The following is a 24433-nucleotide window of genomic DNA, read 5'->3' as shown; positions in this document are numbered from 1 at the left end:
TATAATGCATTTGTCTTTTCCACAGATATGTTTTGCAATCAGCTTGGGAAAAGAAATTGCTGCTGCAGAAAAGGTAAGCTTCCCTTTTCATGGTTTAGGATTATTGGGAAAAGCCATTAGGTCTCTATGGCAGGCACAAAAGTAGAGATCTCTGGAAGAAAGGTCATCACTGGCAGTTTTTGTAGTTCTCCCATTAATGGTTTTAATCCAGGGGTGGGCAAACTTTTTTAGTCAGGGGCCACAATCTGAAAAAAAAAATTTGCCAGAGGGGCCGGGTCGATGGTTAGAGTGGGCAGGGTTATGCCCCTGAACGTGACGTCATCTGAGCCTGTGGTGGGAGAGTGGGTGGGTTGTGTGCAGTGACGCTCATTTACTTTCTGTACAAACAGACAATATGATTGGATTGGAGATCCTAGGAGACCAAAAGCCTATTGTTCTAATGTGGATTTTATAGGGCAGGGGTGTCAAATTCAAATGGGCCAAAATTAATAACTTAGACAAAGTCGCAGGCCAACCTTGAAATATTTTGAAAAAATGTAGGTTTTTCCTTCTCATTAGATATATAACCTTTTCATATGGAAACAAAGGTTTTGCTTTACATTCAATCTGGAACAAGCCTGTAATAGAGAAAGAGGCAAAAGATTTTTTTAAATTTTATTTAAGAAAAAATATTATGCTTCTTTCTCTATCCTTAGCCTTCTGTGTTAAATTTCAATGGTAACCTTTTTGCAAAGGCTAACAATAATAACAATTTTCTTGTATGAAAATTTAACCATTCATGTCCATGCCTTGGAGAAGCAAGGAAAAGTACAGCTGGGGGGGATTTGCTAGAAATAGTGTCGCTACTAAAATTCTCAGCATTACTTGCGTCTATAAAACAGTCCAATGTGGGGCCATGCATAGGCAGAGAGCCCACTGGTCTATAGCCTCGAGTGATGCTGGAAATTGTAGTAGTAGCAATATTTCAATGCAGGGGCGGGCAAGCTGCAGTTCATATTTAGGATTCCTTTGGGGGCCAAAAAAAAAGGACATTGGGGGCCGGAGTTTGACATCCCTGTTATAGGGTCAAGTACTGATAGGCATGGATGTGCACTATGATGTTTAGAGAGGGTCATCTAATGTGTGGAAGTTGTCGTAAAAAAAGTTTTAAAGCCTTTATTATATGGATTTGTCATAGCTATGGTCCTGTCTGTGCAAAGTTGGTGCATATTTAGGTTTTCCATATCTGTACAAAATATGAAGAACTGGGGTGGGTTACTAACATTTGTATTGCATATAAGTTTGTTGTTCAAGTGATTTGTAATTTATCTATATTTATTGGTAGGACCCAGAAGCATTAAAACAACTTATGTCCTCAGTTCCCCTATCAAACGATGGCAAGTTTGTTCTTCTGAATGTCCAATCAGATGAAGTTGAGGGAATTGAGCCATGTGAAGAAGGACTGGAATCTGAAGCCTAAATAGCATCTCTGAAGTTCATCTATACATCCTCAAGGCTGCTTTGATTGTTGGTAATATGTCCATAATGTTGGAAGATTTCTTTCTTCTGGTGGTGATTTTCAGTTATCAGTCCAAGGGATTGTACCAGTTATAATGAATCTATAAATCTGGTAGAGTAGGCAGAAACAATTGAATTGGATTGTGAAATGTTTAGTCACAAAAATGATCCCAACATGAATAGCCTTCTCAATACTTCATAGAAAATCAATCTATAACACTAAGCTTTAAGCTCTGACACCATGTTTGTGCTGTGATCTAATCTTTGCTACTCCGAGGGTGATCGGCTGGTAATTTGCAGTCTGGTGGAGAAGCTGAAGTGTCAGCATTGTACACATTTATTCAGAGGTAGGCTAACTGGAAGACTGCTTTGTAGTCCGATCACTGTGCATGAATTACAGGAGCTGGGGGACTATTCAGGCCATGGAAAGTAGCTTTGCAAAACACTACAATTCATCAGCTCCTGGGTGTCTTTCATTTCATGTGTAGACGTGGTGATCTCTGTATGCCTTGTGGGTATATATTATGACAGCCTGTAGATGTACAAAGCACTGCCTACCACGAATACCTGTGTACTTTGATGGCACTGCAACCCTACAGCTCAGTAAGCCCTAAGTGCAAATTTTGGATGTGCTCTTCATAACCTTAACTGGTTATATGTTTACATGTGTGCTATAAATGACTGTGACCTCTTCAGGAGCAATATAAGGCAGAGAATTATTTTCTAATGTGTGTAGTACCATTATACTTTTAAAGAGATGTTTAAAAACGCCCTCATCGTCTCCTTTCTGAAACAATAACCAAAAATATAACACTTGCACTTACTTTTCTTTGCATACATGCTAAATGCTACTATTTGTGTACTTACTGCTTTTAAACCATGTAATAGGGGAGTTTTCATACAAGTATTGGCAGATCAGAGCATTGATTGCTATTGATGAACACAGTAAAATATTAATATTAATTATACCTAGGAGGTAAAATGTATCTACCTACATGGTATCCATAATTTTTTCCCTTAAAATTGCTGCAGGCAGCCTCTTTCCACAGATCTGTGATGCAAAAGTTTCTGAGATCTAGTCATTTGAAGCATATTTTCTCTGAAATGTTAGATTTATCATATTATCCCAAATCATGTGATAGGTGAATACTCCACATAATGCATTGTACAGGTTGTCAGGTTTTTTTATGAGCACTCTTACCTGAACCCTGTCATATGTTTACTTTTTACTTGCATAGAAGTGGGTAGGTAGTTTATTCAGAGCAGTTTTTTTTTTTTTTTTTCATAAAGCAGTGAATCCAGGTCCATGTTTTAATGGCAGAGATTGATTCTCAATTAGGCAATGTTTCAGTGAATTTCTGATTAACTGCTTTATAAATAGACCCCTGGATCTGTACATAAAAACCCGGAGGATTTGTGTGTATTGCAGAAGTCCGTCTAGCCAGGCCAGAGCTGGACACGCAGATAACAAACAAATGGGTCATCGTTGATCTCTCTGCAGCTATAGCAGCCTAACAAATGTTTGACAAAGCTGTGGAATATGAGATAGGAAAAGCTGGATCTCACATCTATTTTTTGTAGATATTCCTGGCAAAGCATCAAAAAAATGTATATAATCCTCCATGAAGGTGTCCTTTGCACCTTCATATCGGTTATATTTATCCGGTATATATTATGAAGAAATGTATACTGGTTTAGTTAGGAGGTACTATTTTCTTTTCTTTACAGATTAAGCAGACCCCCTGCCTTACACACAAGATTTGTCTGCTTGCAGCACTCCTTTTTGCTCTGGCAGTTTTATATCTTTTTTCTTTATTTACTAAAAATTTCTATTCATAAAAGAAAAATTTTGCAGCTGATCAAAATTACTCCTAAATCTGACAGGGTAAACTAAATGGTTACTGCATTTAGGAACTGTCATAATTTCTTGGTGAGCTTTCTAAAATAATGTGTTGTCTATTTTGACCCCCAAGTGACAATGCAATCCAAGTAGTTTTTACATACCCATGTCAATGTGTGCTAAACACAACTACAGAGCATGAACGCAATCTAAATGATTGGGGTTTATGTCTAATTGTGAAAATCACTATATTTACTGTATAACACGATGGGTGAAACATTTCTAAACCATTTTCTGCAGCAGACTGCAATGGAGAATTGACTTTTACAGTGCAGGATGAGGAGGTAATATGATGATTTGCAATCACTCGGGCTCACCCTGTTGTAGGATTAGATAGTCCTATATTACTAAACCTCATAATGCTACTTTGTGGTTTTGGGGAATTCCATTATTGTTTGCACTTTAAGTAGCAGAAGATATTCAGATCATTTCACATTCATTATTCTCGATCTCATTAATTTGGTACATATTAGCATCAATGCGTCTCCAACACCACTCTCCTAGACTGGTTTTCCATCATGGTTGAAAATGTTTGTAATGGTTATCTGTTATTTAGGTCAAAAATACTTTAAGATCCGATTTGTTCTCGACTCGGTCTAACCCAGGACTGACCATTCTTAAACCCCTAATCTAATTTGTTTGTATGTTTCAGCCTATAATGAAAAAATTATAATCTAACTTGCTTGACATATAATTTAGCCATCTTCCAGATATTAGACCTTATGGAATCACGTGTGGCCATTTTGTACTTTATTATGAATTGATTACTCAATCTGTCACAAACATAAGCAGAGAATGGAATGGGGAAAAAAAAACAACCTCCAATTTATAATGAAGACCTTAATGAAGTTTTGCACTAAAAGGACTAATAGGGATAAAGAAGAGTGGGGCACATCAATGTGTAAAGGGAAAGCCTTATTTGCATGTATGACTATTTGTCTTCATGTAGATACCCTGCTGGTTGTATAATGCAATGTTCTCTTAAATTAACCACCGATTATGTATCTTGCTTTGTAAATAAATTCAATTTTGTATGCCAGGAATTGTGACAAGTTCACTTTAAACACTAAAATGCCCCATTAGAAGAAAAATAAAGTTGGATCCTTAATGCTACCTGACTTTGGTTTTAGCTAAACTTGTGTTTGGTAAATTTTAAATTTAATGTTAATCAGGCAGGAATTGTGGGGGTTCTGAGAATACAATGTAGCCAATTCTGCAGTATAATATGCCTAGGGGTTGATTTGTAAATAACAATGACCAATACCAATGAAATTAATCTATTTTTATACCTTACTGGATATTTTCATAAACCTGCTAATCATTTAAGTATTGTTCATGTTTATACCTACTGACTTGGAGGTCTTAAATCCTGTATGTGGATTGCGATAAAGTAGTGAGTCAATGCAGAATTATCAGTTACATATGTAATATAGTTCCAATAATCCAGTGACCCGTTAGAAATGATGAATAATAAATTATTGAAATTTAAACCCGCTGTCCTTTTGCACTAATAAAATAAAATTTTGATGGTCTTGGCTATTTCATTTTTAGTAGTCTATATATTTGTCTTAAAGTAAAGTGTGTGCATATTCATACTCTTTCATAGTCTTTTCCACAACTTTTAAGTAAAAGTTTGGTCACAATTCAGGGGCTGACCCAACTTAAAACTTTCTGGGGAGAATAGCGCAGTATATACAAATTTCCAAAATGCTTCCTGCCTGGCACTCTGAACCTATGCCTTCATTACAAACCACATGAACTAGTCATATTCTGCATACTTGTTCCAATTCAATGATTAAGTATATCGAAGTTACAAGATCAACACAACTATCATTTTTAGAAATCAGCCCTGTGATTTTCATGATTGTTTTCTTGTTCCAGATCTGGTATCTACGTTGTGTATGCTGTATAGTACAAGAGCCTGGTATACATAATTGGCTGGTCACAGTCTGAGCAACTCCAAGTATGGAATTTGGAACGCTAATATAGTGAACCTGCACAGGGGGAAATTGCCCTCTCTGCCATTTCCTTGTTCAGTGTAGTTACTGGGAACAAAGGAAGACAGCAGACCGGTGTTGGGTCAGAGCTGTCCCAGATAAAGCTCCCACACTAATAAACACAGTGAGAAGCAGTAAGATCACACTTTAACAGACTGAAATATTGTATATATTTTATACATTTTGTACATATGAAGAGATGACATTTACAATACCTAATTGATGTACAAAAGGTGCACATTTACACATATACAAACTGTCAGCCTTCCCTCAGATATATGCATCTGTAACTTCATTGTGAATTCACAATATAGAGAGACGCTTTACGCCGCCGCCTCCTCCGGGTGGGTATTCCAGTCTTCGTATCCCTGAATTCTGAGATGTTTACATTATATAAGCCATAAGGACACAAATAACTTGTTCCAAAATGACTGGAGTCTATGTCATAGCCCAGTCTGGATTACTGCGCACATGGGACATGTGGCTACTGCCAATCTTTGTTATGTTCCTTGGACTCACAGTGATCAGAACGCATTGTGAAGTGCAATCTCTGCTTCCAGTCAATGCATCAAAGTTGAAAGATGAGATTTTCTGGGGCTCCGAGGTAAGCAGTGCAACACCCTCACTTCATAACAGAGTCTGAGGCAGAGGAATTATTTGGAATGTCGTTGGCTTTAGAAGACGCTACAAAACAAACAAAAGCTTGTCAAGTTGTGCAAACCAGAAAGACATTCCTTATTAAACCAACGATCACTAAAATATAAAAAAGAAGCCAACATGTCAAACTATTCTAGAAGATCTGCCTGAATAAGTAGCATAACAAATTACACCTAAAACAGCAGCAATTTTCACTCACCTTCCTTCTCTTTCTTCTCCAAGCTTTCTTCAGCCGCCGTTTTATCAGCACGAAAGAAAATTCTCGCACTACTCAGCGAGAAGTAAAGCAGTTCAAACTCCTAAACAAATGAAACACACAATTAGTTCAACTTTAAATAAGATGCTGAAATTTGTTTGCACACTTTGCTACATGTTTCATGTTGGTGCTACTGTATGAAGTAGTGTGGAGCTGTGGTCACACAATACCCCTGGAAACTCGGATCAGCCCCCTTCCATGGTCTGCCCTGACCTGTCCCCTACTGTGCTTCATTACAGAGTTAGATTACTGCCATTCATAGCAGAACAAAATCAATAGGGGTAAGGGATGGGAAAAGACAGCCCTCGATCCACTGACAACATTAGTGATCACTACTTGTTTATTATAGCACCTTAGTTTTCAGGTCCCAGTGAACTTTACAGGAAATCAGATGCATTGTGCAGGAACCAGGGGTACCAGTTGTTCATAGCATAGGTGGGACATCCCCCTCCCCCCTCCGAGCAGTGGGTACACTAAACAGTAACTATTAGGTGAATAAACTATAAAAACAAAGATGGAGCACCTGGAGATAGATATCCAGCCTTTTCTGTGTTAAGTTCATGGTCTGGAGTAGTTTTTCATCCTGATTATTAGACTGTACATTCTGCTGCTTGGAGACGGCTCTTTTCTCCTTCATGTACTTTTCTCGCACAGACTGAAACCAGTGTAACGAGTCAAACTCCTGGTACTGGTCCAGTAGCTTCAAAATATATGCAACACCTGCATTCAACACACATATAGAAACACAGAATAATAGCTTAAACCGTGCTGCTGTGCCTCGAAATAAAGTCACCAGCTGCTACCTGTAAAGAAACTTCATTAAATAAATTGAACATATAATAGTGTTAAAATAATTTTCTTTGATTTTTTGGATTATAATATAATATATATTTAATATAATATAATTTTTAAATATTTAATATTTAAATATATTTAAAAGAGTTATTGACACAACTGAAGTTCATTATAGCGCTAATTTGACTACAACAACATTTGGGTAATGGAGTTTTTAGCTTGACAAAGACAAATCCTTTGAAGCCAGCTGGTATCCATCTGATATATCCTTACCAAATATCCATTTATTTAAAGTCCAACAGATTCACAGGGGAAAAAGGACTATGACTTACCCATTGCAAATCCATCATCAGTGAAGGCAGCGCCAACCTTGTTCTTCTTATTGAGTTTCTCTTTGCAATTTATAGAATGCTCAACAAAGTTTAGAGTCTGACAAAGTAAAATGAAAAAATTAAATACAAACATTACAAAGAAAAAGGTATATGGTAAGCTGTAATATATTACACTGTAATAATTGTAATGGTTATAAGTGATTCAAGGAGATAACCGATTGGACAAACAACAATGTAACCTAAAAGTAGAAGAAATAGTAGAAACATTTTCATTACACACCAGAGGTGGGACAATGCTGTGGAAGTTTCGGAGATGGATGTTCTTTGCACTGCGAAATTCAGGAGCAAACACGTCCACAAGCATTTTGAAATATTCTGTACCTTCTGCTGAATTACGGGTGAGATCAGTCAGAACAGAGTCCAGCTGTCTATAGAAAGAACAAAGTACATTTGATTAGACTCAATAAAAGCGTGGTGAAAATTCTCTTAATGTAATTGGTGACATTTAATATAGAACAATCTCACCTTGCAGACTTCTGTGTTTCCTCCGACAGTCCTTCCTCTTTTACAAGCTCCTCAAAATTCACTATGTCTTCTATGTCTGGAACAAACCTAATCATTTAAAGGTTAATGTGAGAGTTTTGTAAAATGTTCCAGTAATGCTCAGAAGTTTAACTCTTACAGTACACAAACACAGACATGCTGAATGGTCAGTTACAACCGAACAACTAATGCTGCATAAAGAAAACATGGGGCAAACCTATTTACATTTTAAGGCCTTTGCAAATGGCAGAAGGAGAGAGTTAATCACAAGCAGCCACATGCAGAAAGGCTTCTTTTCACACTAAGCTGTAAAATGTAAAGTTAACTCTCACAGGAAATAGTTCTCTTCAGCTGATCTTTTTGTGTGATTTTGCTGGATGATTTTTCCCTGATGGAGCACATAGGGATCAGGCTTTATATAGGTTTGCATTAAACGTCAATTAAAAATGAGCCAATCTAAAGGCCTTCCACAGGGTGAATTGGTGTTTTATAAAGCAGACTTTGAGACATGTTGGCCTGGGGGATGAGATAACACCTATACTGGCGCTGTATTCCCTTCCATCAGCCAGAGAAAAGGTTAACAGGGTTTTGTCCGACCCATTCCAGATCTCTAACGGTACGAGACAGGGTTGCCCTCTCTCACCCTTGAAATTTATACTTACGCTAGAGCCTCTCCTAAGTAAGATTAGGCAGAACCCTACTATACAAGGTGTTCAGATCTACATACAAGGAGGTCACCTTTGCAGATTACTATTTTATGTTACTTCACCGATTACTTCTCTGCCTAGTTTTATGGAGGAAATCCAACAGTACGGCTCCCTGTCTCACTTTAAAATTATCAAAAATCAGAAGGTCCTAACATTTCCATCCCACAGGCCACATGTCACACTCTCAAGGAGACCTTCCCGTTTCGATGGGCCTCCGAACTGATTCTTTTCTTGGGTGTAAGGATCTGTAAAAATATGAGTAGACTATATGCTTTGAATTTCATTCCTTATTCCTCATTTCATTTTGGTAGATGCAGTGCAATTAAGATGATGCTCCTACCCAAATTAATTTACAAGCTACAAGCGTTGCCAATTATGATTCCAACATTGTTCTTTCATAATTTAAAAACGATCTTTACACAGTTCATGGGCACACAAGCAACCTAGGTTGAGTTTCCAGCTCTTAGATTGCCAAAGAACCAGTGGGGAGTGAGAGTGCCAGACCCGTCTATATTATACTGCAAGACATCTGGGCAGAGTTGTGGAGTGGTTTAGATACTCTGAGATAAAACAATGGGTAAAAATTGAACAAGCGTTAGCTGGGATTACTTGATTGCTTTGCCTTGGAGTGGCACCCTTTGGTCAAAGGTCACCCCACGATTAAAGCCACTCTGTTTGTCTCAAATCGTCCACTTCCCGCAGTGTCTCCCCTCTACTATCCCCACTTACACCGGTTATAGGGAATATTTCTTTTTCTCCTGGACTGACTCTGTATTTCGCAGTGTGGCTTCCCAGGGTCCACGCGATGTTCATTTTTTCCTACGCAGTAGGAAATTGCCCTCCCTTATAGAGGTGAATGAAGAACCTCTCTTTACGCACCACTGGGCTTTTGGAGTTAGGCAACTGCACCATTTTCCCCATTCACTACCCCTCTTTGACTAAATCACTTAGGGAATTTGAAGCCTTATGAACTGAACAAGGTCCAGCTAGACAATTAACATCATATCTATATTCTGTCCTAATTGTACCTGAAGTGGACTATAATCCGCCTTATTTTATGAAATGGGCGCAAGACCTAAATTTGGATCATTATTTGTTTACCAATCCAAAAAAGATCAAGTTTTACCTATGGCTCAACCTTCCTCTGTTAGTTCTACATATCAGAAAACCGGCTTAAAAAAAAAAAAAAAAAACTAACTAGGTGGTATAGAGTACTGTCTCAATTACACTTCATGTTTCCAGAAGTTTCAGATATTTGTTGGAGGTGTTGTGAGGGACGGAGTACGTTTCTGCATATTTTCTGGGAGTGCTCATCGATTCCTCCATTTTGGGTAAAGGTCCATAGGCTCCTCCCTCGTTTCACACATTTCCAGATTCCTTTTGAAGCAACTATTTCTCTCTCACTCATTTCAATCACACCACGATTCCAAGGAGAACAGGACCTGTTATTTCTGCATATATGGAAGGTGCCAAGGGGTCTGATACACAGGCATACTTCCTGAGCCACACAATTCTATCACTTGCATACACTAAACGGTTAACAGGAGGCAATCCCAGTCACAGACAGGATCTATATGCTCAAGTAAAACCTGAATTTTTCTCAAAATGTGAAGATCACCAACATGCAAGAATAATAAAACAAGAAATGAATGATGGGTTTAGCCTCATTAAATCTGTCAATACCTTATTGCATTGCTGCAGCAGTGGAGTCCGCCAGAACGAATCATCCGCACATAGCCCATGGCATTTCCTACAAAGGAAAACAAAAACTGTTCCTGTTGTACTTAAAATAGAGCTAGCCACAAACAATGCATTTATATATTTTATGTCATTCTAAAATAGGAGAAACTATCAACGTTTAGAAGTGTGTTAAAGAATGCCAAAACTGGCACTGGTGAGCTAAATCTACTTCCTCAGTATAACTCAGAGAAAAAACGATGCATCAGGTTTCAAAGCAAGTCAAAGTAGTTGGCACCCAGAGCTTACATTTAAGTGTGAAAACAGCTCTTTAATAATTTTAAAAAATGGCAGTACAAAGAAACTTCAAAAGAGGCAACAGGGCTATCCAGCACGTGTGCCAATGAAATTTCCCCATCATACAGAAAAAACACCAACAAAGAAAGAAGGCCGTGTGTGGGAGACATAACGTTGCAGTAGGTTTAAAAGTACAGGAATCTGCAAAACTTCTGGAAGCCAAAAAGGGTGCTTGGTGTCGGTAAAACACTACTTCTGCTGTGGTTTAAATCAGAACTATTGTTTTCTAATATGCCAACATATCATCAGTTGCTAATAGAAGAACAGATTTATGGATGTTGTTACTCACCTATCTGACTAATAAGCTGTCTGAACTGATCAAGATAGCTCTGTCCGTCTGGGGTGAGCCCAAGCTTCCGAATTCCACGGTTGAATTTTTCTGCCCGTTCATAAGGATACTATAAGAACACATTAGATCAAAGTGTCATCTTCCAGTGTTCCAACTAAACAACATAGCCCAATAATACACATACAACTCTAAATAGCTGGGTACAGATCACAGTCGTGCGCTGACGTCCCCGTCCGCTGTTCCGGGTGACGTTGGTGCTTGCGAGGGAGCGTGACGGGAAATTCAAATTATTTTGTACTGGATTCAATAAAAAAATAACTGTATTGAATCCAATACAAAATAATCATTATATATATATACTACTGTACAGTTATTACAGGTTTCATTATTTTTGATTTATTTATCCACCCTTGTTAAAACAAATTTTTACATTTTTTATTTAAAGTTTATTATTACATTTAATAAATATGGGACATATTTCAGTGAGTTATGCCTAAGAATTACAGGCCTACAATGTAAAATAAATTTTCATGAAAGACAATGTACTGCTTTTAGACATAAATACAGACAGAAATGAACCACCCAGGAGGTTAATGACCAAGACAAACTCTGCAGTTGTTTCTTTTTGCATATCAAAGCACAGCGTGCTCCATAAGTTAATGAATGTCTAGACTCCATAAAGGTTTTTTTTGCTTTGTTTTTAACTCAGTGAGGATTTTATACAGTAACTGACACCACGCTGCCTAATATTATGTTGAGACAAACATCTGTCCTAATTACATTTAATAAAATAATGTACCTGTTCCAACTTACACACAAATTCAACTTAAGAACAAAGCTACAGTCCCTATCTCGTATGTATCCCAGGGAGTACCTGTAGACAAATCTCTTTATGTTTATTGTACACCTGTCATAAACGATGTGTGAGAGTGAAGCTATAGGGTTGCAGATATCCATGGAGTATTGTAAATATTGAGCATTACAGCCAACATAATTGGCACTGTACAAGCATATAGCAGGTAAACAATATATAAAAAAAAACTAAAACACTCTGTGACTAACTTTCCTCTGATGACAAGTGTACAGAGTATGAACACAAGTTCACGGCAGCCACTCAGTAGGTGCTCAGTGTCTAACATAGCCGAGAACCACTGATCACCTCTGCAAAATGAATGTAATATTCCAGAAACATCTTTGTAAATATTGTAGAATCTATACAGAAAAGTACCTTGTGATCATTTTGGTCCTTCACTTCCCTGAAGTAACGGATATCCTTGATCAGCCTGGACTTGATGTGCTCATCATACATAAACTGGCTAAATATATAAAACTTCTTCCTTAGGAACTGGTATGTGAAGTTTACCTAAAAAAGATAATGTGTCAGTCAAGGAATGGGTAAAACTACATACAAGCTAAAGTAGGTTAAACATCTTACAAAAATAATTCAGATTTTCACATTTTTTTTTTTGTAAATCCCTTTATGTCAGTGAAGATTGGATAACAAATACCTAGTCATGTGACCAGCTGCTAACAGTAGCATGGAGCATCAAGTTGGTAATAAAAGGTGATTTAAATTTCCTTTCAATGGACCTGATTTAGGTTATACACTGGAGAAGATACACTATCAGTAAAGCTGGATGATCCAGCAAACCTAGAATGGATTTCTTAATAGTCATTTGCTATTTGTTAGCAAATTCTCTCAATCCTGAACCTGATCCATTCCAGGTTTGCTGTATCACCCAGGTTCACTGATAAAAGTGTATCCTCCCCTGCCTTTGAGAGTTTTAAATAAATCAGGCCCAATGTGTTTTAATTTACAAGTTGAGACAATATTTGGGGAAGTGGTGCATTAAGCACAGGTCCCAGCAACCTTCTGCTGTTAATTCTTTGTTATAAGTCACCGCTGTGTTAAATCCAAGGACAGATGTGTGAAGCTCCCTGCGGTAATTGGGGGGTTTATTGATGGTATGGTAAAGGCACAACATTCAAGTAGCTGCCCAATGCCTTGATATGTTTCACACTGAACTGTGTTGATCCAAAAAGCTTAGAATGAAACTTGCTTTTAATATGTGTGAACCGCATCAAAGAGTTAGCTGACACTAGTAATTCATAGAGTCTACTTGACGCACCCCCTTATAAAAAAAAAAGGGGGGGGGCAAATTCTGGATTCTAAATTTAAATAAAGAAACATATATAAAATAATATAATACACATATCCTACACGTATGCTGTAAAGTTTATTTCATTACTCGGTTTAAACATATATAGTAAGCATATCCTGGGCAATATATTGTACACCAGACATACATAACATCTAATCAGTGAGACGCATTTCATTCATAGTACTTCTAGCAAGGAAATGTTCACCTAAACAAAATAAAAAGTACAATGACCAAATACTCAAATACTATTACTAGAGAGCTAAATGGCAAAGGCAAATCTTTAGGTTCTTTTCTATTAATCAGCTCAGCAAGAGGTCTAAGTTGTGACTGAAAATAATAGTGACCCATTACTTCTAAACACCTAAAAAATATCTACCGTTGTACTCATGATTCCAGTGCCATGTGTCCGAATAGAGTTGGCAATGTGCCGGATATTGATGGTGTTCAGGTGTTTGTTGTTACTGGTCCTCTCTACAAAGATCTGCAAAGGAAGGTTTTATAGAATTATACATTATTAGAAGAGCTCACCAATTTTATTTAATTTTATTATGTGAAATGGGGGATAATTACGGTAACCCCTAGCAGTGGGGATACAATAGACATAGACTTGTGAGATTACTAAACCCAAAAACAAAAAAGTAATACATAGCAGCTTTCCCATACTTGAATGCGATTGCTGCATTCTGAATTCTCGATTTTTCAGGCCAAGAACATTTTTAGTATGTCGAATCCTTTCAATCTAATGGAGATGAGCAATCCCCCTCAATCTAATGGAGATGAGCAATGGTGGACATATTTGTAGTGCAGCATGACAAGGTACAACCATGGCTCCGTCCTCCCATTAGTGCTCTTAAAACATAAGAAATCTATTAAAGCTAATAATGGACCACATAAAAAAGAAAATGTAAAAGCAACAGGGGGCCTGGACTGCTTTTGTTCTATGTAAGGAAATGCTTGAAATTTGTAGTGGATAGCTACTACTACTCTATTATACAACAGCTAAATTATGTACAATTACACTGTAGATTTGAGGATAATATTGTGAAATAATGTGTAAAAAAAACCCAGACATTTATAACCTACACTCCACTCTTGAACTGATGTAAAAGAGTATCTTTCTATCTTACCTGTCCAATTTCCTTTCTGAGCTCAGTGCTAACAGCAAACGACCCCAAACTTTCCTACAAAAAGGTTGCAGTCCACATAACACAAAATAAACTATTTTCTGATAAATCACAGACTCTCAATTATCAGTCTGGAGCTGGAGAATATAAAGTGTCCATTCCTGGCTGGTCCAATTTTTTTACATTAACAGGAAACTATCAGAGAGAACTAAAAACTTAAAACAGATATATTATCAATATATACCTGGTTATTGAGGTTGTACAAATATCGAGATACAAAGACATGAATGTTTCTCATGATTTCTAGAACATCGAGGCCCTGAAATAAAAGGCAGAACAAGTCAGTAAAGCTGCTGTGCCTGGATAGATTCACATCCTAGAAGACAGTCTGAAAGAAGAAGGTATTGAAAAACAGAACATTTATAGAAACACTACATGGTGAAAAGTTTGTGGACACCCTATAGAAATTGTGGAGCTTTGTGTTTCCAGTGAAGGGTATTTTAACGCTTCATTATACAAACACATTTTTTACATTGACAGTGGGTTTGGAATGGGATGTACAAGCTTCATAAATATAATAGTTCAGTGTCTGCAAAGTTCTAGACATATCAGTAGTGCTCAGAGTTATTATCTAAACTGCCTCAAAGATGTGTGTAGCATATCTTATACTTATTTTTATTGACTTACTTTTGTATTCGACTTACTTACCACTACCTATGTTTATCTTTAATAAAAAAACAAAAAAGAATATATAGATTGCATAAAAGAAAAAAGAATAATGTCTGCTATAAATGTAAAATGAATTTACATCTAAAATCACCCCACAGCTCCCACCTTGTGGCCAACATGTTAATATAATAATTTTTAATGGAAGAATTGTATAGTTCGCCTTTCATCTTTTTCTTTCATCACATTATTTCGGAAATAAATTACATTGATCCTTAAAAGAGTGTGCCTAACAACAACATTTAAAAAGACATTGTAGTAGCAAAACATTAACTTCATGAGAAGTAACCATGGTGTTCTAAAGAATACTACCTGCTCTAATGTCTGGCTAGGCAAATGGGGCTCCGTCATTGCTAAACCATAGCGCTGGGTTGCCAAGTTTCTCATCTCGCTATAAGTGGCCCAATCATGGAGTGCTACAGTTGTCAGGTTGTAGAAGGTTTTATCCAAATAATGTGTTACATACGCTAGAAAACAAACAGTTTTAAATATTTTGGTTAAATATAGATAGAGGAGAGAAGAACAGAGAAAAAAAAAAAACAGAGAAACAGAGGAAGAGAGAAAACTAAAGAAAACAAAGGAAACAGGAGTAAAAAAATGACAATATCATGCAAAATGTTAATAAATGTCTAAGTGTTGTGCACCTTACAGAGATATATGCTGGCTTTACCTTTGATATCAATAAATCTGTCAAAGAAACGAACTGGAGTCAAGGAAAAGAAATGTGCCAAGTCCTTCATCCCAGTTTTGAATGGATTCCTTTCATCCAGCTGCAGGTGAGTATGAACTGACAAGCGGAGATCCTTCTCTATTTCTTTGCACAGTTTGTCTAATAAATGCTAAAGTCAGCAAAAGAAGAAATAGTGAAGATTGTGTTATCAAAATAACTAAAATATAAAATAAACAAAGAATGATTCATTCCTAAGGCTGGGTTCACATGAACGGTTTTAAAAACGCATATAAACGTTCCAACCACATTTATATGCGTTCTTATGCACTTTTACAAGCGTTTTAAAGCTTAACTTTAAAACGCCAAAAAACTTTTATAAACGCCTATGATGCGTTTTACCCCGATTTTACATAAGCGTTTATAAAAGTTTTACTTTTACCGTTTCAGGGAATGAGTACAGGGGTACATAAAACCCCTTACTCATTCCCTGAAAGGGTTAAAATATGTGTAAAAAATAGGCTTTAATGTTAAATTATTTTATTAAATTAGTGTGTTTGTGTAAACTAAACTTTTTTTTTTTTTTTTTTTTACAGGTAATCCCAATGACAGGATGATTCCCAGGGCTGCAATCCTGACATGAGCACAGCCCTGGGACTCCTCCTGACAGTGAGGGATCACAGGGCACTAGGGGTTAAATGAGGACATGGCTCTCCATTCACCCCTAGTGCTCTGTGATTGGCTGAGGTTATACGTTTCTCAGCCATTCAGCACTAGACATGAATGGGGAGCCTTGTGCCCATTCATCTCCAGTGCTCTGTGATTGGCTGAGAAATAGGAAACCCTGATGACAGCTCAAGCATCATCAGGATTTCCCTTTCCTCAGCCAATCAGGGAGCAGAGCAGTCAGCGGAACTTTACTATGCTGACAGCTCTGCTCCCCTGTTCACTCCCGCAGCCCTAGAGGAGCTGTGACATGTATTACAGATACAGAACACATGTCACAGCATCTCTAGGGCTGTGGGAGTAATCAAGGGAGCAGAGCTGTCAGCATAGTAAAGCTCTGCTGAAATAAAGATGGACTTGGTCTTACATTGCAACATTTTGTGAAATGTAAAAGGGCAGCTTTATTTTATTCATAATACTGTCACATTGGATGATCTGATTTATTAGTGTTTTTTACAGATAAAATATTAGGTCATGAGCAGTTCCATCCACCATAGTGCAATACTTTGAGTTAGGAAAAGGACTTCCTGCAATCATAAACTGGTATAATGTGGTCATTGTTCCTTGTCCAACCAACGGGGGCTACAAGAAAAAGGTTTTTGCACCTAAGAGACAAACTAACACCATCCTTCCAAAACACAGACAACTAGTTCCAGATAGGGTGTAAAAAGTCAGTCCTGGGGTGGGTGCAACGTGAATAGTTAGCTGTAGTTACCTGACCCACTGTACATATGTGTGGAGGTTCATTAAGTTTGTTGCATTAATCATAATTGATTGAAGGTGAAAACATTTTGTGGAAATAGCATTTTTAACCCATATATCACTAGACAGCAAGAAAGTAATAACAAGTTTTCATTATTAAAAAAAAAAAAAAGTTTATTTTAAGCCAAGTGAACAACTCTTTCAAGACAAGTTCCCCTTACCTCATTTAAAACATCCATTATTTCCTTCTCATAGCTCTTCAGCAACTCTTCATGGGACTCCAAGTGTTTGGCATGCATCATTGCAGGTACACAGCTCCACAATGCACTGAACATATACTAAATGGAATAATAAAATAAAACTTTAAACTATTAAGTATAGTTCTTCCCAAGTTACCAATTCAATATCATTGGAGTCTAATTGGCTGACTGCCCCACAGTGTATTTTGGAAATTCTTGCTATGATACCTCCTAGATCTGCTACTGACAAGGGAGGGTCCTAGCTAGTATAACATAGTAATATAAAAAATTAAAACGTGTGGTATGCTTGCCTAGTTTTGGTAGCAGAAGGTATGCAGGTCTAAAAAATTAAAGTACATTGCTTTCTGCCTGACATTACTAACTAGCTCCTACCAGACATAGTAGGGATGTTTTTGCTTAGTCCAGAGGTGGTGGATTTTAAAAGGAAACATAACACTAAAAATGCATCAAACATATTGCATCAAGCTCTCTCAGTGAAATAAACATGAGACAAATCTCAAGCACTTACATGTAACCTAGAGGCATCAACTGCATTTTCATACACATCATCCAGGTAGATGGGAAATACTGCCCGATGCCAGTACAGGAAACAGCAGTCACACTGGGCTCGCACTCTGTTCATCAAAACAAAATTGTCAAACAGCAGCTATGAAAATAGCTTCTTTATCACAACTTGAAAACAACCTTTTTCATGTCAGGAAATGCAGGCTGAAAACATTATTTCAGTTTTGTCTATCAAACATACTCCTCTAACACAAATTCAGCTCATTATACAAAGCTAACATACAATAAGGGCCCACGTCGATGGGCTTCAATCTGCCGTACATGGTTCTGAGATCATGCAGTGCATTGCAGGCCTCCTGCATTTTTTATACCTTAGCTTTTTCATTCACGTAAACTTGTAAAAGAAAAATCAGTAGTTCTGAAGTGAACATAAAAATAAGGCACCAAGAATATTAATTAAAAAAGTGACAGTTTTAATTCAGTCGAGTCCCAAGAGATCTTAAAATTACAGCACTAAAATAAAGATCATTATATTTGTCTTATAACTCCGATTTAAGGCTAAAGACTGTTTTGGGAAAAATACTAACTCATACCAGAAGTAATAGCCTATATTCTTTACCTTTCTCGTAATTCACTTATGAGGTCCAGTTTCTTCATAACAAGTTGCAGAGGTAATAACTCTTCATCCTTAAATGTTTTCTGTAAAATATTATAGAAGTCTGTTAAAATATCTGATATGAACTGAAGTGCAAGGCAAATAATAGGCAAAAGTCACAATTCATAAAACACAAGCATACGTTTTAAAACACAACATACCTTCTAGTTTTAAAATATTTAACAGTATACAATGAATTAGTTCTGTGGTATTTTTGGCAATACTTGAAGTAAACTTGTAATTATAAAATGTAATATGGAGGCTGCCATTGCTGACCTCATTCTGACTCAACCAGAAGAAAGAAGTATGGTGAATGAAAGTGTCAGTCCCTTATAACCTCCCACCCTTATTTACCACTTCGAGAGCTCCTTAGGACTACAGAACTATCACAGGACCCATAGAACTTTGTTGTTACACGCTATGCTCACTTACCATCTGTGTCCCAACACTAAGAGCCAGTGACACCACAAGTCTCCGCTGTCTTGTGCTTGGTCCATTTAGAGTATTCTCCGCCAAAACCAGAGCAGAAAGGACATCCAGGCGTTGCTCACTGTACTTCTTGTCCGAAACAACCCGCTTCTAAATACATAAACATGACAAATTTTTAAGCCTCAAGTTATAATAGATGTCTTGTATTTATGTTTTTGAAAAAAAAATAACATTTCCTCTCCCCAATATCACAGGACCAGAATTAGAGAAACGAGTTTATGGTGAACCATATATTCTGTGCACAGAGTTGTCTAATAAAGGCAAACAAAGTGGCAGCCAGTTATTCTAATCCCAGTGAACAGGCAAAGAAATAATATGCAAAACTATCAGGCAACCTCGAGATACCACCCATCACTATATACTTGAATGACTACCTTTGCAACTGCAATGGCGTTCAATGCTTGATACTGCAGATACTGAGTGACATGAGTGACGGAATCTGCCACAACCATGCTTCTTCTGTGAAAGGTGTGCTCAATTGCCTGGAACAAAAAAAAAAAAATTAGGTACATTAGAATAAATTGTGTTTATACAAAAGGTATACTTTGTCACTGCATAAACAGTTTTCTATTTATATATCAAAGTATTCAAAAGAAACATATTAAAACTAATTAAGGCTGGGTCTACATGGACGGTTTTAAAAACACATATAAAAGTTTATATACGTTTTTATACACTTTTACAAGCGTTTAAAAGCTTGACTTTAAAACGCGAAATATTTTTTTTATAAACCTCTATGCTGGGATTTTACATAAACGTTTATAAAAGTTTTACTTTTAACCCTTTCAGGGAATGAGTACGGGGGTAAAAAAACCCTTAATCGTTCCATGAAAGGGTTAAAATATGTGTTAAAAAATAGGACGAGGCTTTAATGTTAAATTATTTTATTAAATGTGGGTTTGTGTAACTACACTGTTTTTTTTTTACAGGTTATCCCAATGACAGGATGTTTCCCATGCTGCAATCCTGACATGAGCACAGCCATGGGACGACTCCCCGACAGTGAGGGATCCCCGGGCACTAGGGGTTAAATTAGGACAAGGCCCTCTATTCACCTCTAGTGCAGGCAACGTTTAAGATAAAGCTCCTGAAGGAAACTTCCAGGTGTAGATTAGCTCATTGGAATGCATGGGGATTTCAAACATGGGCTTTAAAAGCCTCAGGTTAAACGCTGGGGAAACAGTCCGTGTAGACTAAGCCTAAAAGTCTGACCAAGAGGCCTGAACAAACCATTCTCATACTTGCACTGTGGATTGAAAGCATTTTCAGAATTGGTGCCACAGGCTTGGGGGCCATCCACTTTTACAGTATAAAGGTAGAGAAGAATCATGATAGCACATTTCATATGTAAACAAACAGAGGATATTGCCTTGTACTTGGTTTTAATTAAAAATGTCAAATATATAAACATTTGACTCAGACGATAAGTAAAGGTTGTATTTATCAAGTTAAAAGATTAATATGAATAAAATTTAAAAAACGCAATTTAATGTAAATAGGAGGTTCACCAAATTCACCCAATTAGAAGGTTGATACACTCAACTCTACTCAAAATAAAAGCAGCTTTTACTGACTGATGCCAAGTTGTGTTTTACCACTAATACGAACAGGTACCTTGAGAAGCTCCACAAGCCTGCACAATGCTTTTACAGATGTTTTGGTCATTGGCTTCTGCATAGACATGTACAGATTCATTGTAGTTTTGATGATGTTGCTAAGGCCACAAGCATAAAGAAATCCCTTTGAAAAAGCATAACAAGTGAGATTTTATTTTTGTGATTAAACATATTACATTTGTTTGAACCAGACATCTTATGTGATGTATAAAAAAAAAAAAAAAACCAATTTTTTTTTGTCACGTGATTAAGTTAACAAACAACTATACAACAAATAACTACACCGGCAAAATGGTGGCACCAAGAAGACACAATAAATCACTACAGGCAGCCTAACTTGAATAATTGGATAATTAAATGGATAACTGCCCGGTCAATGCACATATACCCATGGACTATGCAAAAGACTGTGACAATAAAAAACAGTTGCTGCACTGAATTCTGCTAGGTGCCATTATACAATGTGATTATATGTTATATATAAGTGCACTGAAAGTTTGGAAACCATGTAAACACTGCTTGTGGGGTAAACAAAACTGGCACCTAAAGAAAACTATACATAGACTATTAGTGCATCAATATTTGTAATGCAATATAAGCTTTCTCACAACAGTAACAAGGTTAAAAAAATCTGTGGGACATGATCTAGAGCAGCGGTCGCCAACCTTTTCAGGTCTGCAGACCACTAAAATCACCAGCTCCCAACCGCGCATCCGCGGGGAGCCGGGTGTAATTTAAACAGGAGAAGCTTCCCCCAGAGCGACGCCATTATGACATAATCCCGCCCACTCTCCCATCGCAGATGTGAGCCTGCAATGGGAGAGCGGGTGCGGGTTGTGTGCAGGGACACAGCCCGCCCACTTCCCTGAGCTTGTGAACTGCTTGGGGGTACGTGGTCTGCAGCTCTGGCCGGTGCGTCCCCCCAGCGGGGTCCTTCTCTCCTGACTCCGCTCGGAGATGCACTGACCAGAGCCGCGGACTCCCCAAATTTTCTTGCGAACCACCGGTTGGCAACCGCTGATCTAAAGCAGGGGTCAGCAACCCTATTTGGCTACTAGGCCATTTCAGAAGGTCAAGAAGGCACACTAGGCCAGACTCTCTCTCTCACGCGTCCCGTGCTGATGGCTATGCCCCCCATCAGGAACGCCCAAAGGGAAATCCCTCTCCTCTGCAATGGCCGCGGTAAATAGGGAAGGGAGGCATAACAAAGAGGCTCAAGAGCTGTATGCGGCTCCGGAGCCACGGGTTGCCGACCCCTGCTGGCCGAGATTAGGCCGAACGACCAGGGGGGGGGCATTAGACCGGAATGGACTACTGGCTAGGCCATATCTGGCCTAAAGGCCGGAGTTTGCCAACCTCTGATCTAGGGGGTGAAATGGAAGTTATGGTACTATCTGTAAATACACTTTGGAAAGAAAATTGTAACAAAAAAAGAAAAATGTGAATAGATTTTTATCGGTTAAAAAAAAAATATATAACCAAGGCATAATTTCATACCTGTACAAATATATTACATCTGCTAGTCAGGTCTTCTGCAAATTTTTCTGTCTTTTGTTCTTTCGACAAAATTGATTCCATTTTCATCATCCAAGATGTTACAAACACATAGTAGGACTGGACATCTCTATGGGAAAAGGAAACCAGTAAATGAGGATTAGACGGAACCATGATGCTAACATCTAACAACATGTTTCTAGTGCAGAAAATTGAAGCACACACCTGACCACATGCTATTTGAAACACATTTATTTTCTTCCCAAATGTTTTTACATAAGAGCCAAGCAATACTGCTCAGAACAACATTTTGGGCAGCAAAGCACGTGAAAGAAATAAAAGATTTTGTAAACCCTAAGCAGGCACAAAGCAAACATATATTGCCATAACTCTTAGAGCTCCATAGATGCCCTGAAGTTCTTCTAGCCATTATGTTGTTTTTGTCATGTTACAATACTTATGACTAATTGTAATTGACAGGTGGCATGTGGTATTCAGAATAAATGAAAACAAACTGCAGATAGTCCATGATATTCCTGAGTTTATAACTTCGGAATTCAGTGCTTCTAGGCTAGAAAGATAGCCATTGAGCAACTGTAGTACCCTTTTGCGACATTTCTACAAGTCCTCCAGACTTCCAACCCCTTTAGCAATTTAGCGACAATGCCATTTCAGGAGCTTTTTAATGAACTCAAAAATTTGGTTGCCACAGACTTCAATGCCAAAGAAGCAACAGCAATATTAGAAAACCACTCCCATTGAGTTTTCCAAGAATTTGGTAAAAAAAAAAACAACTCACACTTGTACCACTTCTGGGTGCCTAAAATTTGAAATTAAGTACCCAGTTACAGTAACCACACATCAAACTAACCATCCATATAAACATAGCCTTAGAGATGTCAAGGCATGGAGGTTTTTCATAACCGCCTGCAGGTAGTATTCGGAGGTTTAGCTTACCTGAGTTTACTTATAACAATGCAACTCTGAAATTACTGTGTGCCTAATTTTAGGAAAACTGTGCTTAATAACACTGCTTTTAGATAATTAAATAATTTTAGTTACTCAAAATGTATTCTACAGACCATTACAATAATAATGCTAACACATATACTTGAAGTGGTTCATGTGTTTAAATAGACGTACTTGGTAAGAGACTGGGCCTTAGTTTGTAAATAAGTTTCTCTCTGGGTTTTAACGGCAAGCAGGCTTTTCCGGTCCATCAATTTAGCTGCAGCTGGTACCTTCTGAATTAGGAAATTATCAGCGTACCAAATAACGTTGGCTGTTAGTGTGATTGCTGGGACCTACAATAAAGAAAAAAAAAGTTTTACTTTATACTAAAACATACAGATCACCAAAACCTCAGGTATTCTATTTACATAATTCAAAGAAAATGTACAAATTGGATTAACATATTTTTCCCCTTTCCAAGATCCATGCTAACTTAACTTAAGGCAGTGCTATGGGGTTAACACTTAACAACAAGGGTTAGATTCAGGATAGGATAATGTCTAGAATAAACTATTGGACACAGATTTTGTGGCATGCTGAATAGAATTTGAAAAAGAAAATATTATTAAACTAGTTGCAATAGAAGTGGGGGCCTATATCAAAACCTATTCATGTGGACTTAGGTCTCCAATGATTGCATTTTACCCAATTCCAAAAGCCAAATAAATGGTTGCACCACATTTCTTTCACAATTAAACAAAAAAATTATTATGTCAGGTGTATAAGTAGATGAACTCAAATCTGGTGCATTCACTAATGTTTCTGTTTGGCAGTATGTATTTTTTGCAATTATTCAATGGCATGTGTACCTATGTACAGAATCAAGGTCTGCATTAGTCTTTGAGGGTCTCTTTCCCCTTTATTTTCACTTTGCGATCCTGCAAATAAAAAACACTCTATCGCCCAAGGAAAAAAAAGTTCACTATCTGTATTGTAACTATGCAAGTGTGTAAGGCCTATAAAAGATCTATCCTAATACAATAAAAAAAAAACTACAAAGATAATTAATTTTTTGATTTTAGGTTAAAAAAAAGTTTTTTAAAGATACATTTAGTACATTATGCAACTAGATACAATACCTTCTTACACGCATCCAGTAGAGACTTATAAAGTTTTTTGTCCACGCTCCGAAAAATATGGAAGTTAAGTACAAACAGGCTACAGAGCCCCACATATCGTTCCCGCTGATCGATTTCAGAGGCTTCTCCTGCACAGTATTAGAAAAGAAACAGAGTTGACCCCACAGGTTACACTAATAAGGCTCATTCATCTCCAAGCTGAACAAGACTT

General features: G+C 37.4%; 2 protein-coding genes across 3 annotated transcripts in view; one reads left to right on the top strand and one right to left on the bottom strand.

Moving 5' to 3' along the window:
- APPL2 (adaptor protein, phosphotyrosine interacting with PH domain and leucine zipper 2) overlaps positions 1 to 4929 on the top strand; it is a gene marked incomplete in the record, with an annotated part of 38192 nt that extends 33263 nt beyond the window's left edge. The window contains 2 exon segments of the mRNA XM_072401172.1: positions 26 to 73; positions 1325 to 4929. Coding sequence (XP_072257273.1) covers positions 26 to 73; positions 1325 to 1459 — 183 coding nt within the window.
- Positions 4930 to 5540: 611 nt separating this feature from the next.
- The window catches only part of WASHC4 (WASH complex subunit 4), a 38123-nt gene continuing 19230 nt past the window's right edge, over positions 5541 to 24433 (bottom strand). The window contains exons 12-33 of one of the 2 annotated variants that reach the window (XM_072401170.1): positions 24223 to 24350; positions 23276 to 23436; positions 22136 to 22262; positions 20637 to 20762; positions 19397 to 19504; positions 18966 to 19112; positions 18498 to 18577; positions 17883 to 17988; positions 17336 to 17452; positions 15690 to 15858; positions 15332 to 15486; positions 14538 to 14612; positions 13546 to 13650; positions 12236 to 12370; positions 11008 to 11116; positions 10368 to 10434; positions 7960 to 8046; positions 7715 to 7862; positions 7435 to 7531; positions 6831 to 7027; positions 6251 to 6350; positions 5541 to 6078 (exon numbers count right to left, since the gene is read on the bottom strand). In XM_072401170.1, coding sequence (XP_072257271.1) covers positions 6017 to 6078; positions 6251 to 6350; positions 6831 to 7027; positions 7435 to 7531; positions 7715 to 7862; positions 7960 to 8046; positions 10368 to 10434; positions 11008 to 11116; positions 12236 to 12370; positions 13546 to 13650; positions 14538 to 14612; positions 15332 to 15486; positions 15690 to 15858; positions 17336 to 17452; positions 17883 to 17988; positions 18498 to 18577; positions 18966 to 19112; positions 19397 to 19504; positions 20637 to 20762; positions 22136 to 22262; positions 23276 to 23436; positions 24223 to 24350 — 2606 coding nt within the window. In that variant the 3' untranslated portion in view covers positions 5541 to 6016. Of the gene's footprint in view, positions 6079 to 6250; positions 6351 to 6830; positions 7111 to 7434; positions 7532 to 7714; positions 7863 to 7959; positions 8047 to 10367; positions 10435 to 11007; positions 11117 to 12235; positions 12371 to 13545; positions 13651 to 14537; positions 14613 to 15331; positions 15487 to 15689; positions 15859 to 17335; positions 17453 to 17882; positions 17989 to 18497; positions 18578 to 18965; positions 19113 to 19396; positions 19505 to 20636; positions 20763 to 22135; positions 22263 to 23275; positions 23437 to 24222; positions 24351 to 24433 lie in introns of those variants that run through there. The other variant, XM_072401171.1, reaches the window with a different exon arrangement.

Source organism: Pyxicephalus adspersus, chromosome 2, assembly GCF_032062135.1.
Source record: "Pyxicephalus adspersus chromosome 2, UCB_Pads_2.0, whole genome shotgun sequence".
NCBI classification, from domain to species: domain Eukaryota; kingdom Metazoa; phylum Chordata; class Amphibia; order Anura; family Pyxicephalidae; genus Pyxicephalus; species Pyxicephalus adspersus.
Note: the sequence above shows the minus strand (reverse complement) of the source record. Positions and strands in the feature narration are given on the sequence as shown.